Source organism: Euprymna scolopes, chromosome 26 (genome assembly GCF_053919585.1).
Source record: "Euprymna scolopes isolate OS-2025 chromosome 26, ASM5391958v1, whole genome shotgun sequence".
Taxonomy (NCBI): domain Eukaryota; kingdom Metazoa; phylum Mollusca; class Cephalopoda; order Sepiida; family Sepiolidae; genus Euprymna; species Euprymna scolopes.
In genome coordinates, this window is record NC_136507.1 from 63,265,168 (window position 1) to 63,289,080 (window position 23,913).

General features: G+C 35.4%; 1 protein-coding gene across 17 annotated transcripts in view; it reads left to right on the plus strand.

Moving 5' to 3' along the window:
• Window positions 1–23,913, plus strand: part of LOC145248122 (disabled homolog 2-interacting protein-like) — a 1,344,959-nt gene that overhangs the window by 258,168 nt on the left and 1,062,878 nt on the right. For all 17 annotated transcript variants that reach the window (XM_080109927.1, XM_080109924.1, XM_080109911.1 and 14 more), the window contains one exon: window positions 930–1,057. In XM_080109927.1, coding sequence (XP_079966053.1) covers window positions 930–1,057 — 128 coding nt within the window. The remainder of the gene's footprint in view (window positions 1–929; window positions 1,058–23,913) is intronic.

Here is a 23,913-nt window from a genome sequence, read left to right on the forward strand (position 1 = left end):
ATTTAGTTCCCAAATTGCATAGATTGTCCCATCTATTCATCTGTTTGCTCTCACATAGCTTGATTTCTCCTGCACACCTTTCTGCACTAGTTTCTTTGTTTTGTTGTTGTTTTTTTTTTTTGGGGGGGGGGCGATCGTCCTACATAAGGTCAATCCTGAATCAACACACAACATGCATTTATCTCTCTTTAAGAAAATATTTGATTATATGTTGTTACAAATCCTATTTGATCCAAAAGTGAATGATCATTACCGCCTGGTGACCCGGAAGTGAGTGCTCATTTTACATCAAATTTATACACAAAAGTTATCTACCATTTTAAGGTTCCCAAAATATTGTGTTTTTGTTTTTTTAATTTCTTATTACAAACACTTTTAAGTTGTTTATATGTAATTGCTTAAAGAAATCTTATTTGAGGGGTGGGGTATATGGTGCAATGTTCCAGTTTTCTCAAACATTTTGATCTTTGCCCGGAGGCTTAGCAACACTTTCTTTGTCAATGTTGAAAAAAGAATTTTCTTATGTTTCAAAATTTTTGAGATGAGGAATAGTTATTAGTATTATTTGGATTCTTCGGACTATTGTTCTCATCTCAAGATGTGTTATTTGCGCAACGTTTCAGTCGCTGTAACCTCCGACCTTCTCCAGATGTATAGTGTCGAACTTGAGAATTAGTCTGTCAAACAAGATACACGTAAAGACCATCGGAGGTTACATTGACTGAAACGTTGAGCAAATAATAAAGATGAGAACAAAAAACCGAAGAATCCAATTAATATGAAAACGTTTCTTTCTTCTAACATCGATTTCTAAGTATTTGATTCGGTAAAAAAAAAAAAAGTAAGTAAACCTTTGTAGAAATCTACATTTTAAGTTCTACAATTTTTTACTAGACATCTTATTCCAGAAATCTTTTATTTAATTCAAGGTTACAATGCCCACGAATATGATGACCAAAGTCTCAGTGAATCGTACCCAGAATTTCCAGACTGGCAGCCTAGATTTTGTGTGCTGCTTCAAAACATTCGGAAATTTTATTATTATTCCACGGAAGAGGTAAGTTTGTTTTCTGTTTTTTGGGTGGGGGTGGGGGTGGGGTGGGGGTTCTTGTTATTTCTTTAATTTTTTTTTTTTTTTTTTTTTTTTTTTTGCCTGTTTCCCCCAAAAAGTTTTTTTTTCTTTTCCGAGATGATTGATCTTCGAAGAAATATTGATTTTTTTTTTTTTTTTTTTTTTTTTTTTTTTTTTTTCCTATCGGCATAAAAAAAAATCCCGAATCTTCAAAGTCAAAAGCTGGAGTTTTTTTTTTCCTTCTCAAAATAAGATTGGAATGAAATAGATTTATCTCTAAGATTATGAAAGTAGACGTTGAATAGCTTGTAGTTCAGGTCAGCTTACATAATGATCTCTTTTTATAGAATATGAAGAGGCAATAACAGTCGATTTTCTCCCAAGAATTCTTACGAACAAAAGTGTGTCTAATGGCAAAATTCTTCGAGCAAATTTATGGAAAAAAAAAAAAAAAAAAATTCTTTAACTTTATCAATAAGAAACGGAATTGAGCTGCAGGGTTTTTTCATTTTTTTGCGCAGATGAAGACACACAGATTTATGTCTGTATTTTGACATGAAAATATGTTGTTGTTTTTTTTTTTTAAACGTGTCCTTTATCGACATGCTTAAGACTTAAATGTCATTTTCACCAGTATGTCATGCTAAAGTTAGAAATAGAATTTTCGGTGGTCTGTCATGCTCACGTTCAAAATAGTTGGGCATTTTTTTTTTTTACAATAACCAACAAAACAAAGGGGTAGACAAATGAATATCAAAGGAAAGTTACTTTTCTACCTACTTGGATAAGTTATTTTGTGGTTTAACTTAATTTAAAGCGTTTATTGTCTTTGAAACAAAAGTAGTGTCAAGTCTGAGTTAGAAAAAAAAAACTATTTGGACCCTCGATAATCGCTCGGAAATTAAACAAAATACATCACATTTTTGCCAGATTTGTTACATTTATTGGATTTGTTTCTAACAGTATTTTGTTCAATTTTAGATTTTTGACTATCAAGGATACTAATAGCTATAACAAAAACGTAAGATTTTGCATTCTAACTCAACAGACCTAACATTACTTTAGTTTCAAAGTAATTAAACGCTTTAAAATAAGTCAAGACACAAAGAAACTTATTCATGTAGGTAAAAGAGAAAGTTGTTTTGCCTTTGATAATATTTAGTTGTTGCATATTTATTCCCCCCATCCTATTTTTTGGTTCTTGTAAAAATTGTTCAAATATCCCTTTTCCTTATTCTATACTGCTTAGAAATAGCATCGTCGTTGGTCTGTCGTGCCACAGTTAGAAATAGCATCGTCGTTGGTCTGTCGTGCCACAGTTAGAAATAGCATCGTCGTTGGTCTGTCGTGCCACAGTTAGGAATAGCATCGTCGTTGGTCTGTCGTGCCACAGTTAGAAATAGCATCGTCGTTGGTCTGTCGTGCCACAGTTAGAAATAGCATCGTCGTTGGTCTGTCGTGCCACAGTTAGAAATAGCATCGTCGTTGGTCTGTCGTGCCACAGTTAGAAATAGCATCGTCGTTGGTCTGTCATGCCACAGTTAGAAATAGCATCGTCGTTGGTCTGTCGTGCCACAGTTAGAAATAGCATCGTCGTTGGTCTGTCGTGCCACAGTTAGGAATAGCATCGTCGTTGGTCTGTCGTGCCACAGTTAGAAATAGCATCGTCGTTGGTCTGTCGTGCCACAGTTAGGAATAGCATCGTCGTTGGTCTGTCGTGCCACAGTTAGAAATAGCATCGTCGTTGGTCTGTCGTGCCACAGTTAGGAATAGCATCGTCGTTGGTCTGTCGTGCCACAATTAGGAATATAAATTGAATTTTCTTTTATTTCGTGATTGCGTGAGTGGGACGTTCCATTTTACTTTTATATTTTTACTGAAAAAAATGCAAAAAAAAAGAAAAAGAAAAAAAACGTTATTTTCCTATTTTGCATCTATGTGAGTGCTTACGTAATTTCCCGGGCATCATTATCTTTCTCTCGTCGTCAGAACATTTCCGCCAAGAAAAGTGCAGGAACACAATGGCTGCTTTATTGCATGGTGGGCGTTGGGAATGAGGATAAATCGATTAATTCTTGCTCAATCCAAGAATAACTTAAACCTTCCGGGGTACACATACATAAATTGGCGCTCACCATTATTACGGCAACATCTCCATATGGATCAGACTACATTACAAACTACATATCTACATTGTTTTATTTATATAATAGCAGGGCTACCCAGCGTCGTCCGGGAGTCTTTTTGTAATCTTTTTTTTTTTTCTTGTTCAGTTTCAGGAACCCGAGTTTACTTTTGTGAGATCACCTTTCAGCTGTTATCTTAACTCCTTAGCAAATATAACCAAATTATTGTAATAAAGAAGCAAACTAAAAAAAAAACAACAAAAAAACATCAGCTTTAATTAATTGTAAAGAAAAAAAAAGAAGAAAAGAAAAAAATCTTAAATAATTTAGGTGACTGAAATAGGATTTTGTCGATAAGTGGTGGGGTGGTATCAAATTTATTTAGTCTACAAAAATTTGCCTAGTTTTAGACATAGGTATATATTAAAATGTTAAATATATATACTTCTCCTTTTTTATGGATTAACGGTATTACTATGCAAAAAAAAAAAAAATAGAAAGCAAACGAATTAAATTCAAGTAGTAATTTACGGTTGTATGATTTATGTACGACAAATTGAGGCACGTCTAGGCGCGGCAACTGGCTCTTGCTGATGCTATTCTTTCAATGCAAGCACATTATCTGAACAATTCGTAATTGATTTTATAATCTGCTTTCAATGTCAACCAGAATTTTAGCATCACAATAAAATATTTTAGCTGTTGATTATTACGACGAGTAACATTAAAAATACACCAAATTCATAGTAATTGCTTCTTTACTACGATATAAAAGGAACCTTGTGTGTGTGTGAAAGAGAGTTCCCTATGCACTCCGAAACGGCTGGGCCGATTTTTATTAAATATCACACAAATGTACTTTATGTATATGGCAGTGTTCTTAAATAGGTTTTGTATCGGAATGCCTTCGATAAGTATCAATAATCGAAACAATCCGATGAAAGAATGAGTAGGCGATTTCGATCAAAGTTAACACCTTATACAGCTTAACATCACAAGCGCATTTGAGAAATTTCATTATCGCACAAGCAGAAAAGGCCAGACATATAAAATTAACAGTAGGTTCTTTGATATGACAGAGGCGTGTTCAAAATGAATGTTTCTGCTTAGAGCTCAATTGAAGCATGATACTTGACTTTTATTTCAAACTTTAATTCAAGCCATTATTAAAATCAGTAGGTTCTCTACAGTGCAATGTAGTCTCACAATATATTGTAAACTGAGTCGCTGCAAGGAGGCATATGAAGCTTTCTCGCAGTGCACCATGATAGGTCCCCAACTAGAGCAGACAGACAATCGATTTGATTGAAAAATGGTCGATTTCACCGATTTCGATGACAATAAAAATATGGGAGTGTGAAACATTCGTTGATCATCATTCAAACTCGGGCAACGTTGGGTCTCCCTGCTAGTAAGAAATAAATTAATGTCTTATCCAGAAATGTCATTGGATGGGAAATGAAAAGATTATCAGCGAAATACAAATAATAAAAAACAAATACTCTTTTTCTTTTCCCCCCCCCCCAAGGTGAATTATAAAAAAACACACTGTTTTGACGGATTGTCTTGATGAATTACTGGCAAAAATGAGTTACTTTGTAAAATCTATTTTAAAAATATATCATCTTGCTGTGTATTTCATATTCAACTACAGCCTTTTATAGGACTCTATGGGGATTGTCCTAACTTCACCCCCACTTCGATCTACCGATTGTTCAATCTTGAGAGACCATGGATACCTCCTGTAACGGTATGTCCGTCTGGAATTGTGCAGTAAGGGTTGCAGAATCATTTCACGACTTCCGCTTGTGTAAACACTCTAGATTGTCCTTATATTCCCTTGGTAATTGTTTGGTGGTCCTGGGGTAGAGGTTCAGAAAATGGAACAAAAAAATGGCTTTGTGGCTGGGTTCTGATCTCATGACCGGCAGGAATTGTTACCCTACACTGATGATTGCGTAAGCATGAAACATTAGTGTCTGTAGGTATAAATTAATAATTGTTACTTAATTATAATTGTATATATCAAGCATTGGCAGGTTGAAAAATATATATATATTTTTTTTTTACATGGTAGTCACCACTTATCAAGGCCCGGAAGCCACTCGGGGATAACAGTTATTGTGTATATAGTAATCAATGGGATAATATCTTAGTAATCGTTAGTAATGGAGAGTTCATAAACCGCCCCCTTAAGTAAGACACTTTATTAGGAATTTGTTTATGTTGGACTTGAAGACATCCAAGTTGTAGTCAGGTGAGAAACAGGCAAATGGAAGAGAGTTCCACAGGCGTGCACTTCTAAGGAAGAAGCTTTGTTCATGGAATCTACGTTTTGATTTAGGCACAGATAAAGAGTGGGGAAAATTATTGACAATGGTTTCGGCTAGACTGGTGTTTTTCGTGAAAGATTGGCGAGGGGTGACCAGGGGTTGGAGCTCAGACGAGCATTTGCCATGGAAATAACGATAAAACAAAGACAGGGTCGCAATGTCTCTTCTGTGGGAGAGAGATTGTAGGGAAGAGACAAGGACATCTCCCACTAGGCCACGAAGTTTATTTTGTACTCTGTCAAGATGTAACCCGACGTGCGCACCACGACAGATCGCCGGCTCCCAACGTTGTGTACCATGGATTTTTCGTTCGACTATTCCTTTTATGGCCGGATGGTCATTTTCTCGCTGGCGACTGTCAGTGGGAACACACACGGTTCACAAGATAGAAATATAAACAAAGAAAGGAAAAACACAAACGCCAATGTTCACATATAAATTGACTGTTGGACTTGTGAGTGTGTGTGTGTGTGTGTCTTCTTCCCGTTCTATTGATGTTACATTCGTTTATCTCTGTTTCACAGTCAACTCTAAAATTGTCCACGTCTCTATTTCACAGTCAACTCTATAACTGTTCAACTGTAGTCGTTATCAACTCCCATTCGCTGTCAAGGGTATCTAGATGTCAACTCTAACTGCCCAACTTCCATCCACCGTCTAGCGCATCTAGATGTCAATTCTATAACTGTTCAACTTCAATCTGCCGCGACGGGCATCTCGTTGTCAACTAACTGTCTCCTCTGTCTTGGTCTCTCTGGTCACCCACCCCACCCTGGCTACCGGAAGCTGCCCTTCCCTTTTTTATCTGTAGGTTTCTATTGTTATTGTTTGCTACTTCCTATCTATTGTTGATTGTAGGATATTTCCTCTTTCTTTGTTTATTCTAAGCTATTTCCTCTTCCTTTGTCTATTGCCCCCCCCTCAGCTCAAATCCACCTCAGGGCCACTTTATAGTATCACAAAGACAGGATAGGCTGTTTTTAGCAGCTCCTGCCCAGATGTGGCAGCAGTACTCCATCCTTGGGCGTACTTGGCTTTTATATATATAGAGAAGAGAATTGCATCAGCAATGAGATATCTACTGGAGCGATAGAAGGATCCTACCATTTTTCAAGCGACCTTGGCAACAGACTTGATGTACATGTTCCATTTCAGGTCAGGAGTAAAGGTCAATCCCAGAAGCTTATCAAAACATGGAGCCTCCCCTAGACGAGAGTCATCCATTTCAATTGATGCCAGATGGGTATCAGAGCGTTGATGATGTAAAGATAGGAACCTGCTATTAGGTGCATTAAAAGTAACCAGCCACCTGTTCCCACACTGTACCATGTGTTCAAGATCAGAGGAGAGAGAGTCAGAGAGAACTTTGTCATTTACGGCCTTTGATGTGTTGACGTAGATGGTCGTGTCATTAGCATAGATGTCAACGAATGATGTATGTGTTTTGAGAGATCATTGATGTAGATCAGGAAAAGAGTTGGGCCCAGGATAGACCCCTGGGGGCCTCCAGCATTAATACTGTGGGCCTCTGATTTCTGCCCATCAACCACTACTATTATGAGCCTATCAGAGAGAAATGATTTAATGATTGAGAAAACATTTCCAGTTATACCATAGCTGGAAATCTTATGAAGTAAGCCCTTATACCATACCTTATCGAATGCCTTTGATATGTCAAGAGCAATTGCCCTAGAAAGGAAGCCTTTGTCGAGAGAATCACTAATCCTATGAGATATAACTGTTAGCACGTCTGCTGTAGATCTAGCAGAACGGAAACCATATTGCATGTCACTAAGAAGGTTGTTTCTGCTGAGGTGGTTGACTACTTCTTAATTTAATATGGATTCCAGCAACTTACTCATGACACACAGGAGACTTATTGGTCTGTACTGAGAGGGAGATGACTTATCACCTGAATTCTTAAATACAGGCCATACTGACAAGGTTTTCCAGGGTGTTGGGAAGCACTTCTCCTTAAGGCAACGCTTAAACAGTTTTGTAAGTATAGGGGCAAGTTCAGGTTGAAGCTTTTTCAACACTATAATTGGAATGCCGTCAGGGCCAGTTGCTTTACTGGAATCAAGGTTCTTGATTAGCTTGGCGACCTCATGCACAGATATTTGTATCTTGCATTGCGTGTTGTCAGTTATAGGAGGAAATACAGGGAGTTGATGGCCTTCGTCGCATAGGGTAGAATTAGCTGCAAAATATTGGCAGGCAGAGGGTTTACTATTTAAGATAAACAGAATATCCTAACTTATGATTTTCCTGAATGTGGACCACATGTTGCATAAATGGAAGTATGAATACATTAATTTTCGTCTATGAAATTACCGTATATACTTGTGTATAAATTGAATTTCTAGGAGACGATTTTAAGGCTATTTTATTGGTGTCGACTTCTACAAAGGTAATGTTTTTGGAAACATTGTTAAAGAGTTACTCGGCGCTAGATCATAACATAGAAAACGCCATTTTGTTTGTGCACTCGGTATATACCGGCAATCTTCGTAATTAATCGCCCTCCTTCCGAACCCCACTGTAGTGTGTTTGTCAGCATGTAAACACATGCACAGTTTTTCAGTGAGAGACTTAATAATTGGAATAGCTCTCATAATGTTCACTCTCTAGACGTGGCTATAGTCTTAATTTCGATATGATGTATTCGGTGATGATATGACTGTGTTTTTAGTAGCTTAGGTAATGTAGAGTTTACGGTATGTCGTTCTCCCCTAAAAATCCTATAAACGACAATATTAACTGTTTGATAACGTTCTAATGAAACCATTTAATGGTACTTAACACATGCGTTCACATTGTTATGGTATATTATGGTTCGTGCAATGTATGCATTCATGTTATTATGGCACATGACATAAATTATGTCTAAAACATTAACTGCGTCTGGAATGTAAAGCATGTTATTGATTAGAATGTCTGATTAGAAACATTTGCGTTTGTTGCATGTATGGAATCAAATAGACCACACTACGTAAATGCACGTGTTATCATTCCGAGAAACAACTTATACTATATCTTACAAAAATAAAGATAAAGAAAATTATGTGTGCAAGAAAGAGCCATGAGACGGACCATTTAACTTGTCTAGAATCTACAGTCGACTTATACACAGGTAATACCTAAAATGACACAATTTTTTGGTCTTAAAATGCACATCGACTTATGCACAAGTATATACGGTAAACGGGAAATGGCTTAAAGGGGAAATAACTCTTGCAGCTTAAATAAATAAACTTCTGTTTTTAAAGGCAACTAGTGTTGGCTAATAATAATCGAAATTAAATATAAATTAAATAAAGCAACTTTAAATAATATTTCTAAATAGAAAAAGAAGAAAATTCTATTGCAACAAACAATTAATAACACTGAGATATTAAATATCAAGATAAATTTTCTTTAATGTAATATGCAAATGATGTTATGCCCTGAATGTACTTTTCTTTTGAATATATTCAAATAGTATACATAGAAATCATGCTGGAATATAAGTGTGTAAACTTCCTTTTTCAGTATGAAAATTAATTTTAGGGATTTTTATCCTGGGCCCCTAAAATCAAGAGATTAGACCATTCCTGTAATCTGGTCCCTGTTGATTTTGCAGTGGGAGTTTAGTTCCGTGCAGTTCTAGGAGGTCCACCCTCACAAGCCCTGCCTTATTTCTTTGAAAAAGGGTTATTTTATTGCTAATCGCCTGGGGCGCCCTTACCCAGGAATTCCGACGGGGTTTACCCAGGTTCTTTTTCAGGTCAGAGTGCTCCCTACCCCTCAGAGGCGCTGACTTCTCAATCCCATTTTCCGACCATAGTGTCTAAGTTCTTGCAGTGGGAGAGAACTAAAGACCTTAAATTGTGAAACAATATACCTTTTGTATATATTAAATAAATTGTAAACAGACAGGAATACGACTTTATTATGATAGCTAATCATCATCATCATCATCGGCAGTCACTCGTGTCCGAGTAAGACTGTCCTCCGTTGTGGCTTCTGTGGGTCCTCAGGTGAGCATAGAGCCCAATCCTAGACCCAATTTTTCTTGTGCAATTTGGGCAGATAAAGGTAGTGCTGGTGGGGTGGGGTTGGGTGTGTCTGGTTGATAATCTGTCCTTTCTGTGCTTGCGTTTATCCTCAGCAGCTTGATTTAGGTCACTGCTATAAAGCACAGCGCCTTCGTGGACAGCGCTCCTCCATGCCAACCTGCTCCCAGCCACGTCCTCCCATGTCTCAAGGTCCCATGTGAAACCGCTTTAAATTTACTTATGATGGCTAATATATGATGATGATTGCAACGTCTTGTCAGACGAGTGCCAATCCCTCAGACATTTAAAATCCAGGAGCCCAAATGTCTGAGGGAGTATCTATACAAATATGATGTTACAGAGTCTTAGCTTTGTACGACAGCTAAGTCTCTCTCTTGGTTCAAAATGTTGAGATCCAGCAACAAGCAAGAGCAAGATAGCCAGCAACAAATTAAACTGCAAACCAGCTTAATGCGGGTACTGGTCTCCCGCTTTATGGTGTTTTAAATCAGAGATTTGCTTCTATTTGGCTAATATATATATATATATATATACACACACACACACACACACACACACACACACACACACACACACACAGCGTGTCCAAAAAGTCATTGAAGGGTTTTGAACTTTAATAGATTCTTTTATTTTTGATATCTTTCTGTCATTTTAACACAATCTGACGAAGACATTAGGAAAAAATTTTTAAAGTATGAAAAATAATGTCTTTTAAATGTTGCCTATTTTCAGCTTTGCATATTTGTTCTTTCCAAAACATTATTCATGATAGATTGCAGAATATCTGGATTGCGATTTAACTCCCTTAGTTCGTTCCTGATGTTTTCCTTCCATTCTTGCAGGGTTTGAGGTTTGTTAACATAGACGCTTTCCTTAAGGTATCCCGCAAGAACAAATTGGGGCTAGTCAAGTCTGTTTGGGAAAGAGAAAAAATATGCAAAGCTGAAAATGGGCAACATTTAAAGGACATTATTTTGCACAAATAAAGATTGTTTGAATTTTGTAGTTTTTTTTTATTTACTCAGTGTCTTAGTCAGATTGTGTTAAAATCACAGAAATATATAAAAAATAAAGAATCTATTTAAGTTAAAAACCCTTTAGTGACTTTTTGGACACCCTGTATATATATATATATATATATATATATATATATATATATTAGTGTTGGGACGATTATTCGGAATCAGAAAAATTAGTACCTACTTTCCAATGCTAATAAACGATTCTTTTAATTGTTTTTTTTGTGTTTTTTGTTTTTTTAAATTTAATTCTATTAAAACCAAAATCTTCCACTGCTGATAGTAATGATAAAATAATAAATATTTATTGATTTTAAACTAATAGTAAAATTAAAATCGATAGATCATCACTTACAAGTGTATTTTTTTACGCCTGAGAAAATATCTGCACATTTAACACATGTTTTTACAATACTTGAGGAAAAATAACAACTTAAATATTTAGAGTTTATAAAGAATCGGAATCGGTAATTGTATCGGAATCGGAGAAAATATTGGAATCGTCCCATCACTTATATATATAAATACATTTTTTTGCTATCTTCGAGGTGGCAGCTTAAGAGAATCCCATCTGAGCAGCTGTCCTCTTTTGAGTTGTGCCAACTTCTTAGAGTGCATGAATACTGGAATTTCATATCACCACCATATAATTAACTTTCGTCATTTATGACACTGGGCCACAAAATGCTGAACACCGAAAATTCCACTCTTTTTATACCAGTACTTTGACAATGAGAATAGTCATGAAAATGCCTCCCAGGTAAATCATGAAATAAAGTTTAATTGACAAGAGGAAATGCCAGGTCTATTACATGTTAGCAGTGCTATATGGCATTACTTGGGGTCTAATTTCTGTAAATTATATAGCTTCCAAAAATTAAAAAAAAAAAAAAAAAAAGTAAAATCAAACAATCTGTTTAATTTCATAGATTAAAATGTTTAATTTTATTTTGGGCTAAAATCAGAGTCAAAATTGTGTTTACGTTCCAGGTGTGATTTGAACTTGCAACCTCTCTAAGTACAGCGTGTTAACCAACTTAATCACCAGTGTAGTTAAAAAATGGCGTTGTCATTAAGTACATAATCCAGGAAGGCTTCTGCATGTTTTACCTAAAATTATTTTTTTCTCTCTCTGTGTGTGTATATATATAAGCTGAATGTTTGTGTGTGTGTCTGATCAAGAATAGGTTCCTATATGGTTGACTATTTAAGAAAACTGATTTACATATAATGATAAATGTATCGAGACACAGGAATGGGTATGTTTGATCTGGCAGAACGGTGGTTCATTAAAATTGTGGGGTCTGTGTTCGCGTCTGGTTCACAAAGTATGGAAATAAAAAAATTTAAAATTAAAAAAAAACGTTTACAAGTGTTTTTGATATAGATGTACATAAGAATACTTTGATAAGTATGTTTTAACTTAAATAGGGATGGTATAATAAAATTGTGGGATCTGCGTTCGCGCCTCGCTTCCATAGAATGGAAGTAGGCACAAACTTTAATAAAGACTTTTCATATCTATCAACCCTTCCTTTTCATAATTTATTATACTTTCATAAATCAGAGTCCATTTCCTGTAGACTGTTTTTGAACCCAGTCAACGATGGGTACTTTTATTTTCATGACTATTCTCATTGTCAAAGTATAATATATATATATATATATATTAATATATATATATATATATATATATATATATATATATATACTAGCAAAAGTACCCGTCGTTGACTGGGTTCAAAAATAGCCTACAAAAAATGGACTCTCATTTATGAAAGTATGATAGGTTATGAAAAGGAAGGGTTGTAAAGAGATAGCTTCGAATTTGGGGGTATCAAAATCAAAGCAAAATATGATGAAAGTAAAAATAAAATAAATAAACCCCATAATTTATTATACCATACCTGTTCACACTGAAACACTTATCACAATATTCTGTGGATCTATATTAAAAAACCTTGTTAAACTTTGTGACATGTTTCCATTCTATGGAGGTCAGGCGCGAACAAGCACCCCATAATTTTATTATACCATTTTTCTTCAAACTGAAACATAATTATCATAGTATACTTACGCAGATAGATATGAAAAGTCTTTATTAAAGTTTGTGCCTATTTCCATTCTATGGAGGCCAGGCGCGAACGCAGATCCCACAATTTTATTATACCATCCCTATTTAAGTTAAAACATATCAAAGTATTATTATGTACATGTATATCAAAAACACTTGTAAACGTCTTTTTTAAATTTTTTATTTCCATACTTTGTGGACCAGGCGCGTATGCAGACCCCACAATTTTAATGAACCATCATTATGTCAGATCAAACATACCCATTCCTGTGTCTCGATACATCTATCATTATATGTGATCAGTTTTTTAAAATAGCCAACCATATAGGAGCCTATTCGTGATCAGACACACACACAGACGTTCAGCTTATATATATATATATATATATATATGTATATATATATATATATATATATAAATTCTCGATTCTTGACTTGTTTACTTTAGTAAAATGTGCTTCAGCCGGTGAAATTCTCAAAAAGAACCAACAAAAAAAGTTTCATTTGTTTCTAGTATTATTGGTGGCAGTTGGAGAACTTCTGAGTGCGAGAATAAAGTTCTTCCACCTTTTTATTATGACAAATCAAAAATTAAATATTAGGATCGATCAGAGATATATTTATTTTAATTTGCTTTAGAATACAGGCTAATCTATAATAAAACATGAAATCAATATTTAGAATTTGAAGCTTAAACTCCTTCTCAGCTCTACTAATCTCTATTGTCTTCTTTTGCAAGTTTGAAACTCGAGTTAAACCCACATCTAAAGGATGAAAATTTCATGCATACCTTACACCAAACCACACTGATAACATTTAAGATTGTATTCATAAACAAAAAAAATGTGTACAAGGAAAAAAATAAGATTCCAATAATATTAATAAAAGAAAAATAAGATGTGCTTTTCACTCTACTTTCGAGACATAAATAATTATTTATATTTATGTCTTGGAAGTAGAGTGAAAGCACATCTTATTTTTCTTTTATTAATATTATTGGAATCTTTTCTTTTTTTCCTTGTACACATTTTTGTGAATTATTCCATGGATTTATGCCTTTGGATTATTATGGACCATCTTCTTTCAATTACGGGATTTCCTTGGATTTTACTTGTACAAGTGGAAATTCTTTTAACTTTCTTGAAGTTTTGCATTTGGATTTTACCGTCACTGGATTTTTTTATCTTCTACCAGACTATCCATTCGTGTGTAATCACCTTTTTCTTTACCATATTCCCTCTGCTTAACTTATTTTGTTTTCAAGTAAGATCTTTGACTTACTTGTTGTTTCACCAAATACTTCTGCATGCAAAATCCGATCCCGCATTTTGCTAATTCCTACCTTCTGATGAGAAGGAAAGTATTTCTTCGAAACTCCGTGGATTAAGGACTATCCATTTATCTTGTTTCCTTATCAGATTAAATATGTTTTTAACTCATTTCAAAGTGTTTTTTAACATATTTTATTAACTGTTTGTTCATATATATATATATATATATATATATATATATATACACAACACAATGCTTCAAGCACACTTCATTAAACAGCCTGATCTCGTAGCACCAAACTATCTGAGGATACTGGCTTCCTGACCAAAATATCCTGGATATGACCTTAAACTATATCTGATAGTGAGGCCCCAGCTTGCGGACTTTGGGGAGTGTGGAACCACCCTTTAATTACCATTACTCCTAGGTCCACTCTGACCTGGAGTGGTAGTACCTGCTAGGGTTACAACTATGGGTTTCATAGAAATCGACTTACAAATAAACAAATATACTCTATTAAAAAAATGTTATTCAAAATCACTGGATTCGGCATTAAATAACCTGAAAAGGATTGATATGCCATAAAACAAAATACAACGAACTAATCCTGACCAAAAATGTGCCAAACATTGATGTTATTGTTTTTGCTTTCCCTTAGTAAAACTCAATCATGTTCTGCAAAGTCAAAAACATAAACAATTTTCTTCTACAAAACAATCAAACCAAACATTATAAATAATGAATATTTGAAGATATAAATAACTTGAAGCTCAAAATCTTTTTTTTCCAAAATCACTGGATCCGGCATTAAATATACCAACATTAAACATTTAATTATATACATCATATCAAAAAGTTATCAAGGGACGAAATATACTGTATGTAGAAAGTGTTAATAGAATCTACGCAACTGAATCTCTGAGTAAAGTGTTAATATTGTCATTTATATGGTGACCAGTAGTATTAAAACAAAAATAACGAATGGAAACCAAATCAAAAATCATGATATAATTTGGAGATCTACAAGTACAATGTACCAGAAATGGATGAAGAACCAATGTATATCTTTGTTAGATATTACAAATTTCTGACTTCAAGAGTAAGACTGAAAAATTAAAAAGAAAAGTCAATTTCTGTCCAAAAATAGCGAAAGCTATAATCAGTCATTTACAAGCTCAGGACTCAATGAATCTCGTGCAAAAGCCTATAATAAGCAGTGAATCCTACAGATTTCTAAAACAATTGTCATTCTCCAAACACCTTTTAGGGATTTATAATGAAATATGGATTAGCGGAAAAAATTCTAAATCTCTCGCCTTTTTCAATGCAGTTCTCCATTTTTTGAATGGTTTACTTTTATGTAGCCCATACAAACGCTGAGAATTAGTGTTATTTTTGCATGAATGGCATTTTGGTTTTGCTATTAAGTAATTGGACTTTATAAAACGCACAGTACCCATACCCAAGCTGGGAAAAAAAACTCTGATAATCACTCAAACGTAGACCAATGGCATTAACTTATTGTCTATGTAAAGTTATGGAAGGTTAATTTGGTACCTAGAGTAAAACAATCTTATTTAGAGCGACAATTGTTGTATGTTAGGGATCTTATATCAATGGTAATTAAGTTAGCTGTGAATATTGACAAGTATAACACTTAGTGCATGTCACGGTCCTGGATATGATCTTAAACTATATCCAATGGTGAGGGCGTCAGCTTGCGGGCTTTGGGGAGTGTGGAGCCACCACTTAATTTTCATTGCTCCCAGGTCCACTCTGACCCGGAGTGGTAGTACCTGTTAGGGTTCCAATTATGGGTTAAATAGAAAACGACTTGAAAAAAAAATATATATATATTTTATTAAAAATATTTTCTTCAAAATCACTGGATTCGGCATTAAATAACCTGAAAAGGGTTGATATGCCGTAAAAAAAAAACAACCAATCAACTTAGTGTATGTCATGATAACTTTAATCTGCAAAGAGAATCATCCGAGAGACAGGACACATAAAATTGAGGTAGGGAGCAGCAAGTCAAATAACACACGAGTCAAACAATCCCGAATCACATCATATTTTTTGAGCTAGGAGAAACAAAGCTTTTTCAAATCAGTCAACCGATTGAAGCTGTGCGAATGAGACCATGCCAATGATCTAAAACAACTAATAATCTTGGTGAATGCTACAGGTGTCTCTGCCCGTGAGCGTCACTCATTTCAGGAGTTGTAAAGAAAGTTAAGAAGTAAATAACTAGCTAAGATAATATTAGCCCCTTTCTCTCTCCTGACACAATTCTCTCCAAATAAAACCTTGAAGAAAACTTGGCGAACTTCTCCTTGTCTTCTTTCTTCATGGAAAGAAATTTATTCCTGTAGCAATCACTAGACAAAACAGTGGCGATAAGAAGCGGTAAAAAAAAGAATATGCATGTATGTATAAAGACTACAGAACTTGTTTGAAAATTAAGCCAATAAGGGAAATAAGTTTAGACTGCGTGTTGATAAACATTATACTGCGGACATATCCAAGCATACAAATGATGTTACAGATAACTTAATTTTTGGATGGAAAAATAAAACATTGTTAACTTCAAATTTGTGAAATACCTTATCACAGGATTGCTTCCTTACATGCTACAACATGGTCATCTTTAAATCCAATATTACCTAATACTTGGTATAAACCGTTCTCATAGTTGATGAAATGTCTTTATTCCATTCATTTTCAATCCTTTCATAATAGTCCTAATCATTTAGTTGGCAATCTATCCATCTCTTCAACCCATATCTTTGAGTGGCTTTTAAGCTTGATAAATGATTAATATTTTTTTTTATTATTATTATCTTCTTTTGAATTATGGGATTGCAGGGAGCAGTACTAGGTGGCGCTAGTAATTGGTGTGATTTTCATATACTGAAGTAAAATGTTTATTAGTGTTGGGACGATTAATCGGAATCGGGAATGAAAAAAAATTAGAACTTTTTAAGGTATCAGAACTGGAATATATTGTGCCTACTTTCCGGTGCAAAAAACGATTCTTGTTATTGTTTATTATGTGGTTTGTTTTTGTTTAAATCTTAATTTTCCATTGCCGCTACTAAAGATAAAAAATGGTAAACGTGTATATGTTTTAAGCTACAAACAAAATTAAACTCGATAGATCATTTGCACAAGTGGATTCGTATGTTGACGGAAATATATCACATGGGTTTTTCCCCCAGGTAAATCTAAAGAAAAACAACTCTATAATTGAATATTTAGTGATTTTTTTTTTTTTTTTTTTTTAAGAATTGGAATTGGTAATTGTATCGGAATTGGGAAGGGGGAATTTTCGAATCATCCCATCACTACTATTTATAATTGGTCAATTATGCCATGTTTTGTAATGGTTGGATGGGTAGCGGGGTGGGAGAGTTCATTGAAGGAAAAACATTTTTGTTTATCCGGAATGTATAGTCAATACATTTCGTCTGTGAAAAAAAAATTGTTTCCTGGTTCTTTCAGATTAAAGATGAAAGTATTCTTTGTATTGGAAAGCTTCTTTTTTTTTTTTTTTTTTTTTTTTTTTTTTTTGAAGGCTTCATTATTTGCAATTTCATCTGCAATGTTGGGATGAAAACCCCAAATAAAATAAAAACTTGAAAATAAACTTAACCAGGAGAATAATATAGATTTCTTGGTTTCTTTTTGTTCAGGATGTCATACGCGCGTGCACACACACACACTCATATAGTGAATAAATGACGAAAGACTATATTCCAAAGTTCATGATGTTGACCATCTTATAATTTATTCCTTTAACAGTTGACATTTACAATTCTTGACAGTATCTGTTTCATAGTACGAAATTGATCACTTAATTATTATATCAATCAATGAATCAATTGTGTCCTTAACTCATCAGAAGAAATAACAACAATCAATCCGTCAAAAGGAAATAAAGTACGATTTGACATGATTCAAATCCGAAAAGTGAATTTTGGAATATAGTCTTTCGTCATTTATTCACTATATTGCTCTGTAATTACATTGAGCTTATTAAATGTATAAATAAGTATATATTATAAGAAAAATATATTTCCACAGAAATTATATATACATATTTTTACAAAGGCATCACCACTTATCAAGGCCAAGAGGTCATTCGAGGATAAGGGTTACAGAGTGTATAGTAGACAATTGGACAATATAGTAATCGTTACTAATGGAAATTCGGTAAATTTATTAACTTATATGAAACGGCTCATCAAAAACTTGTTTACGTTATACTTGAAGACAACCACATTGTAGTGAGCTGGAAAGCAGGAAAACGGAAGACAATCCCATAGGCATGCAGTTCTAAGAAAGAAGCTTTGTTCATGGAATCTACGTTTAGGTTTAGGCACAGATAAAGAGTGAGCGAAAATTATTGATAGTGTTTTCAGCTAGACGAGTGTTTCTTGTGAAAGTTTGGCGAGGGGGGGGGGGCATAGATTGGAGCTCAGTTGAGCACTTGGCATAAACATAACGATAAAGCAGAGACGGACTCGCAACATCTCTGTGAGAAAGAGGTTGCAGGGAAGAGAAAAGGACATCCTCTACTAGGCTATGAAGTCTATTTTGAACTCTATCAAGGCATATATATATATATATATATATATAATCTAATGCATGTTTGTGTCCTTGCTACAGCTACTATCAACAATTTTTCTTACTCTCCATCTGTGCCTAAATTTAAATGAAAATTCTATTAGCAAAGCTTTTTTGACAGAACTGATCGTCTATGGAACACAATACTATAGATAAACTATAACACGGGCGTTTTCAAGTCCAATGTAAACAAATTCTTATTGAACCGTCCTCTTAAATAATTAATTTCTACCCTGTTTTCACTATCACCGATGATCACGATATTGTCTCACCTAACACTTACTAATGCTTATACTTGAGTGGCTTCCGGGCCTTGACAAGCAGTGACTCTGTAGCAAACAAAAACAATTAAAATATGTATATGTATGCCTATCTGTACATATAATTATTTTAATAATAAATATTTTAATATTCACATGTTTCCTCTTTACCAAGAATCATCAGTGTGGCTAGACATAAGTATTCCATCAATGATTCAAACATCAAACTTGAGTCACTTTTGGTTCCCATTTGATGCCTTTATCACTATGACTAATGTAAAAGCTATACGAAATGAAAAGCAATTAAGTATAATTAGTCTTTAAGTGAATATACAGTAAACCACCAAGAGTGTTCAACAATCCAAGGGAGAGAACTTGCAATTTTTGCTTAATTGAAAGATTTTTAATACTTCCCTTAAGAGTGCTCATCCGTGAAGATGCCTTTTTTTTCCTTTTTTTTTTTTTTTCTTTTTTTTAATATTGGGAATTAATTTTCAACAATATGTGATGTACTAAGCTGGTTTTTTGTTGCTGGTGTTGTTGATGTTGTTGGTGTTATTTGGATGCTTCGAACGACTGTTTTCATCTTGCATATTACTTTCACATTTTCATGAAAATGTAATAGAGATCATCACTCTCACAAACGACCTCCTGTTTAGCCTGTAAAATGACAGCAGGAAAATGTAGAAAAGACGAGCATAATTTTGTAGGTCGCTCATTAGTGAACGTATGTCATTAATTTGCATATGTGTACACAATTGGTAACTGTTAAATAGGACAAATTCTAAAGCATGAAGGTGGAGATTTTTTTGTTGTTGTTGTTGTTGTTTGTTTTTTGTTGGACAGCTTAGACCGAGAACGGTGGAAGATAATATTGAATACACGAGGAGTTCCTATTTACAATGCCCCCCGCCACACGGTCGTTTTTTAACGCGGAGAAAAGCAACTAAAATAAAAAATTGTCTCAGTCGTGAAGGATTTTTCCTCCACTGACAGAAAACAAGAAATTGAAGTGAAGCATCTGAAGAACAGATACTACACTTTGAGGTATTTATTTGCTCCCCCACTGAGCAAATTAGGAACAAGGCCGATTTTTAATGTGAGGAGTGAAGGGGAAATGGGGATCAACTCCCCGGGGAGTAGGGGAGCTGGATAGTGACAACTGGTATGAAGGGTTGCCCTTACATTGACCAAGGTCTGATATGTGGGGTTACCCCCACATGTGGTCTTTGCTGCAGTATCTGCCGGAACAGATGGTATTTATTTGCTCCCCCACCGAGCAAATTAGGCACAAGGCCGATTTTTAATGTGAGGAGTGAAGGGGAAATGGGGACCAACTCCCCGGGAAGTAGGGGAGCTGGATAGTGACAATTGGTATAAAGGGTTGCCCCTACATTGACCAAGGTCTTGTATGTGGGGTCGCCCCCACATATGGTCTTTGCTTGCAGTATCTGCCGAAACAGATGGTATTTATTTGCTCCCCCACCGAGCAAATTAGGCACAAGGCCAATTTTTAATGTGAGGAGTGAAGGGAGGGGGAAGGGAAAAAGGGGACCAGCTCCCGAGAGGTGGGAAATGGGAGCTGGTTAAAGGTCAGACATGTGGGGTTGCCCCCACATCTGGTCTTTGCTAGTCATAGCTAGTAGTATCTGCCGGAACAGATAGTATTTATTTGCTCCTCCACCGAGCAAATTAGGCACAAGGCCAATTTTTAATGTGAGGAGTGAAGGGAGGGGGAAGGGAAAAAGGGGACCAGCTCCCAAGAGATGGGAAATGGGAGCTGGTTAAAGGTCAGGCATGTGGGGTTGCCCCCACATCTGTTCTTTGCTTGCAGTATCTGCCGGAACAGATGGTATTTATTTGCTCCCCCACCGAGCAAATTAGGCACAAGGCCAATTTTTATTGTGAGGAGTGAAGGGAGGGGGAAGGGAAAAAGGGGACCAGCTCCCGAGGGGAGGGAAATGGGAGCTGGTTAAAGGTCAAGCATGTGGGGTTGCCCCCACATCTGGTCTTTGCTAGTCATAGCTAGTCATAGCTTGCAGTATCTGCCGGAACAGATGGTATTTATTTGCTCCCCCACCGAGCAAATTAGGCACAAGGCCGTTTTTAATGTGAGGTAAAAACCAGCTCCCCTTAAAGTAGGCAAAAAGGGGGCACTCTGGTTACCAAAAATAATAATTGTCCCAGTATAGAGGGTTTCCCCTCCATTGACTGGTACAAATTATCTTAAGTGCAGTATCTGCCGGAACAGATGGTATTTATTTGCTCCCCCACTGAGCAAATTAGGCACAAGGCCGTTTTTAATGTGAGGTAAAAACCAGCTCCCCTAAAAGGGGTCACTCTGGTTACCAAAAATAATAATTGTCCCAGTATAGAGGGTTTCCCCTCCATTGACTGGTACAAATTATCTTAAGTGCAGTATCTGCCGGAACAGATGGTATTTATTTGCTCCCCCACTGAGCAAATTAGGCACAAGGCCGTTTTTAATGTGAGGTAAAAACCAGCTCCCCTAAAAGGGGTCACTCTGGTTACCAAAAATAATAATTGTCCCAGTATAGAGGGTTTCCCCTCCATTGACTGGTACAAATTATCTTAAGTGCAGTATCTGCCGGAACAGATACTACACTTTGATCTTGACCAAAAGGCTAAATAACAGTTTACACGAATACACGAGGGGTAGTTGCAAGTTGAAGAAAGAAAAAAAGGACTTTCGTGCGTTGTATCAACAAAAGGACGTTTTAACACTTTAACTTTTTTTCTTGTCGTTTTTCCCTTTTCATTTTCATGAAAATCACACTCAAGATGAGAACAGTAGTCCGATTAATCCAAATAATATGAACATAAAAAAAAACAGCTTAAAACATCACAAGCATAAGTTTTGTGCTTAATCATGTGACGAAGCTTTGCACAGAAATAGTATACAATTCAGTCATCTTCGTATCGTTTGATAGGGGCTCTGATCCAAAACCCAAGCCCTAAACAAAGTATAGTACGTTCCTGATTTTTTTTAAATGAGGATTGATTAGTCATATCATTTCATAATATGTAAGAAACTCAACATTCAGTGTAGTAAAAACTCCTGGGAACATATACCCGAACAAACAGTTGGGAATGACAACTACACTATTCACTATGACTACATAATCCCTACTGCTACATATCTTGAAAACGCAGCTGTTAAACCAGATATAGTGATTTGGGACAGAGCAAACAAAAAAGCGACCGTAATAGAGGTCAGTGTACCCAATGATACAGGGCTTAACAGAGTTGAGAGGGAAAAGATAACAAAGTATCAAGGACTTATGTATGATATGAAAGGAAATTGGAAATTAAAAGACGTTTCAATTATACCAGTCATCATAGGAGCAACTGGGCTTATGAAAAAGAACTTTAAAAAGTACATAGCAAGCATACCCGGTGAACCAAGTGCAAGTGAAATACAAACGATTGCACTGAAAGGGACGGCTAGAATCCTGAAAAGATCTCTTGGTTGGACTCACTAAAATAGGGGTAAATGTCAGACATCTGGTTGGATGTCCCATCCCCTAGAAGAAAAAGTTTAAGAAAAATGAAAAAAAAAAATAGGAAAGGCTATGATTGTTGAATTTGCGCTCATTGAAGAATGTACGAGGAAACGTACTACTAGAAAAGACAGAGCAGTCAGCACCTCTGCTACAGAGTTACCCCACATGCAGTAGATACGTCGGAGCTCTAATCAGACTGACGCGCCATCTACGGACCCAGAGGACAACTGTATGATCATCCGTCTTTGCAAATCATGGACGAATGTCATAAAAAGCTGTATCAGTTTTTTTAAATGTTAACAATTAATAAATCTTCCTCTAATTCCAGTTTCTCTGGATATTTTGAAGGGTTTTATGGAACATAATATGGGAAATACACCCCACTTGAAAATTCAAATATTTCAGACTTGCATTGAATTTGTTCCATGGTTGTCAGGTATCAATTAAGATTTCTTGAATTACAATTTATTAAGCTTGAACCTTAAATTTCCAACATTTTCTAAAATCAAAAATCGTATGCTGAATTTTGATGAAAGTCAGAATAAGGATTCTAGGCATATAGTTAAATATTATTATATATTGATATTAAGGTTCTCAAGGGGATATAAGTGGCGCAAAACTGTTTTGTTTGTGAAATTTTATCCATTGTGTGATGGCTATTCTTTTAGTACAGTTTTTTTTTTTATAATCGACGAATTTCAAACAAATTGACAACTCCATTTTTGTTAATTGCAGATTTGGCAACTATTAGTTATTTTTTTAGTTCAGCTTAGTTTGGCAATACATCATGAAGAGACCAACACTCGAACAGCGTTTGCAAATTGCAAAGGATACGATCAATTTACTGATAGAAACATTTGATGATTGAACAATTTCATGAAATTGACCTGCCATGTCGTTCATGCGATTTAATTCCGTTAGATTGATAAACCAGACAGAATAGACCACTTAGACCATTCAGTGTGTCATTGCTGAAATACCGCCTAACTTAATGTGTACAGTTTGTGGAAATCGAACCTCTTGATTACGCCATACACGCGAGAGCCACGTGCCTAAAATTGTGTTTAAATTATATATGCCAAAAAATGAATCTGTAAAATAAACCACATATTTGCATAATTAAAATATTTTAATAATTTTATTTTTTTAAAGTGTGTCCTCGTCTCTAAAAAAAAAAAAAAAACACTTTATATCTAGAAAGGAGCCACGGTTGCTTTTTCTGTACACATTGAAGAGCGCAACAGAAGTCAGCACCTCTCCTACAGAATCATCTCACAGGTGTCCTACATGCGGGAGATATTTCAGAACTCCGATCGGATTGACAAGACATCTCCGGACGCACAGAACAAGTGTATGATCCTGATCATATTTGGAAACAATGGGCAAACGTCATGACGATAGAGAATTGTATCAGAATTAGCCCTGCTTTTTAAGCATCTGTTTTCTTGTTGTCTATTGTTGTGATCCCGTAAGGTTCCAGAAGAAAAACACAACTCCGTATTTGGTGGAATCGAAATATATTGAACAGAAAAGTAAAGGCAACAAA